The 8,716-nt window shown below is 43.8% G+C and overlaps 2 protein-coding genes across 2 annotated transcripts; one reads left to right on the top strand and one right to left on the bottom strand.

The window, feature by feature from the left end:
- Positions 1–37: 37 nt before the first annotated feature.
- LOC311112376 (claudin-34-like) lies at positions 38–817 on the top strand (the record flags this gene model as incomplete). The annotated part of the gene is made up of 1 exon (XM_084155484.1): positions 38–817. The coding sequence occupies one exon, from the start codon at positions 38–40 to the stop codon at positions 815–817; it is 780 nt and encodes a 259-aa protein (XP_084011610.1).
- Positions 818–6,038: 5,221 nt separating this feature from the next.
- LOC311112380 (putative claudin-24) lies at positions 6,039–6,722 on the bottom strand (the record flags this gene model as incomplete). The annotated part of the gene is made up of 1 exon (XM_084155488.1): positions 6,039–6,722. One exon carries the CDS (start codon positions 6,720–6,722, stop codon positions 6,039–6,041), a length of 684 nt encoding a protein of 227 aa, XP_084011614.1.
- Between the last annotated feature and the right edge of the window lie 1,994 nt (positions 6,723–8,716).

Raw genomic sequence — 8,716 nt, forward strand, 5'->3', positions numbered from 1 at the left:
CTATCTGTTTAAGGTGAGGCTCTCTCAGTGTTATGATATGACATACCTGGTTCACACGGCTCACCCTCAGTTCGTCAGCCTGTGGTTGAGCGCCGTGGGTTGGGTCCTTACCGCGGTGACCCTTGGACTCATCCAGTGGAGGGTCTGGCACGTGGCCGACTTAACCTTCATCACCTCAGGAGTGGCCTGGGTCGGGATCTGGAGGGTGTGTTTCTATAGCCATACACTCGTGACCTCTAAGTTCAGGGTCATGTATTGTCAGAGTATGGCGCTGTCGGACGGCTTCACGCCCCCGGAGGTCGCCACGGCCCAGGTGCTCGTTCTACTAGCGCTGATCTTGGGGTGCTGTGGGAACGCCGCCGCCGTCTACGCACTCAGGAACGTCTATTTCGGACTGGAGAAGCAGACACCTATTCGCTGTGCGTTCACAATGGCTGGTACTCTGTGCTTGTTGTCAGCCGTGTGTTCTCTCATACCTCTCCTGTGGAACTTGAACTCAGTGGTGACCAACCAAACGATTGCGTTCCCTCCGAACTTCCACATGCCCCCTGCACCTGTGACCCAGTCCGCGGGGGCAGGTATCGGGGTCGGGATCATAGGGTCGTTCATGGTGATCATCAGTGGAGTCATCTTCATCTCCTACAGGTTCCCTGTCAAGATAGGACCCAGAGTGGAGCCTTCTCGTCCAGAGGCACGACACTTTGATGGGTCAAGTGTTGGGACATTGTCCCCTGGGTCTGTGGGACACAGTAGGGATAGTCTGAGTAAATCTCAGGCCAGGGACAATCCCGCCTTCCACTCTGATGAGCACTTGTGATTTTTGTTTGTTTCTGAAAACAGACATCTGAGTTGACCATATTAAATGTTGTAGTTGAAGCATTGAAGCAGAATAGCCATTTGATGAAACTATATGGTTAGTATGAGAACCCTGTATAACGACTTAAAGGAGCAATCTGCAATTGTTACATACAATTTTTGAATTTTAAATTAATTATATTCACTGAGTATACCAAACATTAGGAACACCTCCCTAATATTGAGTTGCACCCCCCCCCCCCCCCTTCCCTTTGCCCTCGGAACAAGTGACATCAATAAGGGATCATACCTTTCACCTGGATTCACCTGGTCAGTCTATGTCATGGAAAGAGCAGGTGTTTTTAATGTTTTGTATACACGTTGATTCTTGAAGAATATAACTTATAAATGCGTCATGAGCTTAGTTCGACTGTCGTACCCTATCAGAACCCCAAATACATAAATATAAATATATATATATATATATATATATATAAGCTTGTTTTACTCCATTCTTTGTAAACAATGTAATTGTAAACAAACACTGTATAGCGTTAAAACTATAATATCAAATTTGTCACATGTGCCGAATACAACAGGTACCGTGAAATGCTTACTTACAAGCCCTTAACCAACAATGCAGTTCAAGAAATAGAGTTAAGAAAATATTTACTAAATAAACTAAAGTAAAATAAAAAGTAACACAATACATTTACATAACAATAACGAGGCTATATCCAGGGGGTACCGGTCCCGAGTCAATGTGCGGGGGTACAGGCTAGTTGAGGTAATTTGTACATGTAGGTAGGGGTAAAGTGACTATACATAGATAATAAACAGCGAGTAGCAGAAGTGTAAAAACAAATGGAGGGGGGGAGTCAATGTAAATAGTCCGGATTGCCATTTGATTAATTGTTCAGCAGTCTTATAGCTTGGGGGTAGAAGCTGTTAAGGAGCCTTTTGGACCTAGACTTGGCGCTCCGGTACCGCTTGCCGTGGGGTAGCAAAGAGAACAGTCTATGACTTAGGGTGACTGGAGTTTTTGACAATCTAGTATATAGGTCCTGGATGGCAGGAAGCTTGGCCCCAGTGATGTATTGGGCCGTATGCACTACCCTCTGGTATCATGGATGGTCAGTCCTCGCATCCATAGGTCTGTCTATGAATTTGAGGGTTTCTCCAGCCCCATCCCTCAGCTGTTTACCGAAACAGTGGTGGGGTAACCACTTTGTTAATTGTTTGAACTGCAGATTGCCCCTTTAAAATATGTCAGATTATATTGATCATACATTGATTCGTAACATTCCTATACCTAATGATTGTGCTATAATTTATAAGAAAAAAGCACCGTTATTTTAGTCAAGAGTATTTCAAAGTGTGTTTGTGTTGTGTTCTGTTATGTTCGTACAGCTTGTTTCCCAGTTTCCTCTACACAGGCCTGCTCCATGTAGAGCAGCAGTAATTGGGAGGGTACACAAACACAAACACAAACAAACACACTCTCTCTCTCTCTCTCTTTTTTGAGGACGTACTTGCAACACACCTGTCTTTAGGCATTGCCTTGCAATCACTCCAAGGGGAGTTTGAAAACTGATTACATTAAATATATGTTTTACACTTCATACTTGTTTTGCTGATGCCATTGAATGTAGTTCTTTGTCAATTATGCAACATTTGCACCGTTGCTGTTTATTTGATCATATTGAAAATGTATTCTTCAACTTTTAAGGGATCTTGACGTTCAGGTACAATATTATACACATACACAATTCAATCAGACATACTGTAGTTGTGATAAATCATGTGATTAAAAGAGACAATGTTTTAATAAATACCATTTTATTACACACTGTATTTGTTTTGATGTGGAGTAGCAACAGGAGTGTTCCTTCCGGTTTTAGACCGCATGGCAAGGACCTCAATTATCCTCTATCCCTGACTGTGCCTTGCAGTCTGCACTCTGTAGAGCTCCCCCACTGACTGGTGAACTCTGGGTAGTTACTAACTGTCTGCCTCCCAAAAGGCACCCTATACCCTATATTGTGCACTACTTTTGACCAGAGACCAAATGTAGAGCACTATAAAGGGAAAAGGGTGAAATTTGGGACACAGCCACTGTCTGCCCCCCTATTAGACCACATTGTTCCCTTGTAATGAGGCTTCCGTTCGGGGCCGTAAGGAGCCGCAGGCCAAGGTGTTATCGTGTTAAAGTCAAATATTGGCTCTTGCAGAAACTGTCGTAGGCGTTTTGACAATCGCAGACCCACAAAGTCAGTACAGTCAGATCCAGTGGACAGCACACTGTTGGGAGGGAACAAAATAGCTTTTTCAGTCAGGTCCAACATTTTTTTGGTCTGCAGAGGAACTCAACTCATTGAGAGGATTGGTTGTGGTCTGGCTAAAGGATGCAGAGGCCTTTATAGTGGGCAGGACACACCCTCATCATGGGCAGAATCAGGATATTAAAGGACCTGACTGTGGGTCTAGTCTCTAGTCCAGGGCTCTTCAACCCTGTTCCTGGAGAGCTACCCTCCTGTAGGTTTTTGCTCCAACCCCAGTTGTAACTAACCTGGTTCATCTAATCAACCAGCGTATTATTAGAATCAGGTGCGCTAGATTAGGCGAAAACCTGCAGGACAGTAGCTGTCCAGGAACAGGGTTAACTTGGAGAGCCCTGGTCTAGTCTATATTTAGCATAGCGTTACTACAGTATAACTACGTGGCATAGTGGCGTTGGCTGACGTAAATCTCAGGCATTAAGATAGAAGGGTGATAGTAGATTACAGGTTTATTGTTTTTTAGATGTTGTGTAACATATTCTGGATTTTCCACCGTTGTGTAATCACTCACCCTGGCATTGAAGTTCTTAGTTATTGTCCTCGGCATTGACCTCATTGTCTTACCTCGTCTTTATTGCCTTTACCATAATGTTTCAAGGGGGAACATTTGATGATGTTTGCTAAGACTGTACATACAGTACAATCTGTTGTAAATGAGTCTGTAACAACACAAGCTGTTACAGTAAAGTTGATAGTGAAGGAATAGATCGATACAACTCATTGAACTTCATCGATCCAGGCTCAAACCTAGAACCAAACCTGTCCATAACCCTAACCCTAACAATCGATAGTGATAACCCTAACCACCCTGACTCTAATCATTAACCACCAAGTGATAGACATCTCCTACAAGGCATTGCAGGATATGCTGAGAAAGGAACATAACTGTATCAGCACTGTACAACAGAGCTGTTGTAGTGTTCTGTGACTGAGATTGAAGTAGAATAGAATGCTTTCGAATGTTCCCTTTCATTGTGTTTCAAAGTGACATGTGACAACAGAACTGTTTGCTGTTTAACATATAGTGGTTGGCTCCATGTGTTTCTCTGATGTAGGACCAACCACTGCCTATGATAGATCAAGCGATTAGCATAGGAAGCTATAATGACTTCCATTGTGAAGGGACAACAATGGGATCTTTCAGAGGACAACATGGACACAGGAGGCGGTGGGGAGCAGTCCGAGCATTTCAAAGTCCAGGCGGGGTCTCGTAATGCGAAGACCTGGGAGGAACTGTAGGAGAGCAGACTCAGAAGCAAGTGTGTGTCCCAAATGGCGCCCTATTCCCTAAATAGTGTACTACTTTTGACCAGAGCCCTATGGGTCCTGGTCAAAAGTAATGCATTACATTGGGAATATGGTCTCATTTGGAAATGTAATTATAGCATTGAAATAGACAGGAAGTATTTTACGGCTGTTGCTTCCGCTTGGCCATGCAGGGAACCCTTGAGAAAGAGATTCATATCTCAATGGGACTCACCTGCCTAAATAAAGGAGAAATTAAATTTTAAAATGAAGTATAAGAACATGACCTGCCTGAGCAAGCTTGTGTAACACTGTCAAAGTAATGGGCACTGTCTAGGAAATCTGACATTCCTCACATTACGTTTCATCATTATGATGTTCATTAACCACAGCTTAGCCCAGGAACCAAGACCAAAATCAGCAGGAATTAAACTTAAGCTCCGTTTCCACTGGACTTGGTCTGTCACCTCACCTTACTTGAAAACTCACTTCCTCATCGTTGTCTAGCAACAGTTTGAGCTTGTGTAACACAAGCAGGTGGTTTGTGATGCTTAGGAATGAATCATGGTCAGGTTTCTGTCAGGTTCTTTCTTTATTTGATAATATCAACTTTTTTATGTACAGATTTCTCCACAGTATGGATATAACTGATATAGGATATGTACTACAGAGCAATATACAATATAATGTATATTGGTATATATCTTATATAATGTATGTGGTAAATCAGTAATATTGCCCTCTAACTAGAGAGAATGTATAGTGGAAATTTCAGCAGAAATGAAACTAATACAATCAGATCCTCAAATATCCATGAAGTCATTGTCTTGTCAAGTTGTGGCAAGCAAGCAAGTCCTTATATTTCACCATTTAAACACACATTCCCAAAATACTTTGTACATTCCTCACATTCATTATTATTTGCTTTCTACAATATGTTATACTTTTTCTCTTTTGTTCTGTTTACAATTTGTATGATTAATTATTCCTGTAACACATTGTTTATTGAGTAACTGTGTAGGCTATAAGAATATCAAGAAGGGATCAATTTTTTATGCACTTCCTAGTGAGAAACCAGCTTCATTCAAACTGGCTTCATTTAGTAATTGGACAACAATGATGATAGATGCTGTAAAGAACAACTGGTATTGCGATAAGATATTCAAGAGACAATATAAGATATGATATCCAAGACAATCATTGATATATTGACATACAGTATAATCAACCTTGGTCAGAGTTGAAGCTTACAGTAATTTCACAGACAATATACTGCTTGTCATCAAATTGTCACCATTGCACAGTATCTCTTACACAGTACCTACAGCAGGCATAGCAACATATTAGGAAGAAATGGCAGCTTTAAAAACTGTAGTCTCTTTGGTTCCGTAAAATAATTTCTGTTTGATAAATGTAGGTGATATTTTTTGCAAACATGACATGCACAAAACCCTGTCTGACTGACTGAAATAAGTACCAGCATTGTTTGCAAATTCTGTCTCAATATATGGAGAAAGATTTGTCCCAGCAAGAGTACTCAATAACTTTAGCTAATGTAGATAAGCATGAAAAAGCTTTAGGTAAGCAGCGTTTTATTCACCATTGATAGAGACAGGGCAGAGGTTACTGACAATACTGTTCTCACATCTCAATAGCTTATCAAACATATTCCATGGACCTCTTCCTATGTGGGGTATTGGTAGTGTGTACGTGTGTATGTCTTCTCTGTAGCGGTATGGGCATTTGTAAGGTGCAGGGCTCATCTTGTAGGCACACGCAGGAGGTGACCAGCAGAGAGCCAGCCACCAGGTGTAGAAACCCTGCCGTCCAGCCACAAAACAGGGCATCCCCAAACTCCCATCGCGGCACGATGGCTGGCACGGCCTCATCGAAGAACCGCATAACCGTCAGGTGAGCGATGTAAGACACAGGTATGAGACCCAGTATCCCTGCGACCAAGCACAATATCCCCCCCAGCATCTTCATCAATCTCTTCACCCTCAACCCCTCAGACCCCTTGTTGCAGCTGTTGACCCAGTAGATTCCAGGAATGGCTAGCAGGAGACCCAGGAGGCCAGTGGCCACTGTTACACACATGAGGATCCGGGCTAGTTTGATGTCTGGGGGCAGGCCGAGGAGACTGTCATAGGGTCTGCACTCCAGAATTCCAAGGTCCTGCACCACACATGTCTCCCACAGGCCCAGCTCGTAGCTCTCCGCGGGCAGCAGGTCGGTGGACAGGGTCAGCCAGGTGGACATGATGGTGGTGGCCAGCGAGCAGATCCAGGCACCAATGGAGAAGAGGACCCCGAGGAGTTCCAGAGCGCACACCCCCGGATCCATAGTGCTGCCCACTCTGAGTGGCCACTCTCCGGCTCAGCTCAGCTCTGGCTCCCGAGTTGCTTGCTCCCCCTGTCTCTCTGTGCCACAGTCAGCTGCAGCCAGGGCTCCCGACTGCTTCTCTCTACTCCTGTCTCTCTGTGCCACAGTCAGCTGCAGCCAGGGCTCCCGACTGCTTCTCTCTACTCCTGTCTCTCTGTGCCACAGTCAGCTGCAGCCAGGGCTCCCGACTGCTTCTCTCTACTCCTGTCTTTCTGAACTGCAGCCAGTTGAAGCAAGAGGAAGCTACGGCCAGTAGGTTCCTATCAAGGCTCAATTTGTTCAAAAGACTTTGTCCAATTAGGGTTTACAACTACCAGCATGGGCTGGGAGGGAGTAACTTCTTCAAAAGATCAGTAGTTCACTCAAAACATGCACACATCATCTGCAGTTGAGAGGAGGAGAGTGGTGGCTTGCTGACATGTTGCCCTCCCCTTGGAGGCTCGCTTCAGCCGCTGCTTTGCTCAGTGGTCAGGAGAGAGTGACTGAGTGAGAGCCAGACGCATTGAACAACAGCATCATTCAGATCTACAGTGATGCCCATTTCCACACACACAGTGAGGAGGTTGTAGCCTACGCAGGATGCTATTAAAATGCAGACAGGATGTTATAAAAATGTCTGGAAGTGCGCCAGACAGAGCCTTTTCCCTGCAATCAAGAGCCATAATCATAATGCCTAATTCTATGTAAAAAATAGGTATATTTTTCTGCATAGGTTATCTTAGCTAAGATAGTTAGACAAGTTACTCTAACTTGATTGATAGCCTGAAATGGCTTGGTAGCTAGTTATGAGATTGGGAGATAGCTTTTGCTAGCCAGCTAGATAGGGAACCTAACTTCATAAAACTGCTAGGTGGCTAGTATTACAGAGAAACAACAAAATATTTTTGTTTGATTTATTCCATCAAGAAGGAATCAATAGGCTACATAGCTTGATCAAATTATACTGAACAAAAATGTAAACATAACATGCAACAATTTCATCGATTTTACTCAGTTAATATAAGGAAATTAGTCAATTCAAATAAATTAATTAGGCCCTAATCTATGGATTTCACATGGCTGGGCAGGGGCGTTGCCATGGGTAAGCCTGGGTGGGCATAGGCCCACCCACTTGGGAGCCAGGCCAACCTACTGGGGATCCAGGCCCAGCCAATCAGAATGAGTTTTTCGCCACAGAAGGGCTTTATTACAGACAGAAATACTCCTCAGTTTCATCAGCTGTCCGGGTGGCTGGTCTCAGATGATCCCGCAGGTGAAGAAACTGGATGTGGAGGTCCTGGGCTGGCGTGGTTACACGTGGTCTGCGGTTGTGAGGCCGGTTGCACGTACTGCCAAATTCTCTAAAACGACGTTGGAGGTGGTTAATGGTAGAGAAATTAACATTCAATTCTCTGGCAACAGCTCTGGTGGACATTCCTGCAGTCAGCATGCCAATTGCACACACCCTCAAAACTTAAGATATCTGTGGAATTATGTTACATTTTAGCCATTTAGCAGACACTCTTATCCAGAGCGACTTACAGTTAGTGAGAACATACATTTTTTCATGCTGGCCCCCCGTGGGAATCGAACCCACAACCCTGCCGTTGCAAGCGCCATGCTCTACCAACTGAACTACACGGGACTATGTTGTGTGACAAAACTGCAAATTTTAGAGTGGCCTTTTATTGTCCCCAGCACAAGGTGCACCTGTGTAATGATCATGCTGTTTAATCAGCTTCTTGGTATGCCACACCTGTCACCTGGATGGATTATCTTGGCAAATGAGAAATGCTCACTAACAGGGATGTAAACAAATTTGTGCACACAATTTGAGAGAAAAAAGGGAAAATATCTGGGATATTTTATTTCAGCTCATGAAACATGAGTCCATCACTTTACATGTTGCATTTATATTTTTGTTCAGTGTAATTTACAAACACACTGCACCTCCTGCCCAGCACCGGCAGCTAAAA

Source organism: Coregonus lavaretus (assembly GCF_964263955.1).
Source record: "Coregonus lavaretus genome assembly, chromosome: 38".
In the NCBI taxonomy this organism is placed as follows: Eukaryota; Metazoa; Chordata; class Actinopteri; order Salmoniformes; family Salmonidae; genus Coregonus; species Coregonus lavaretus.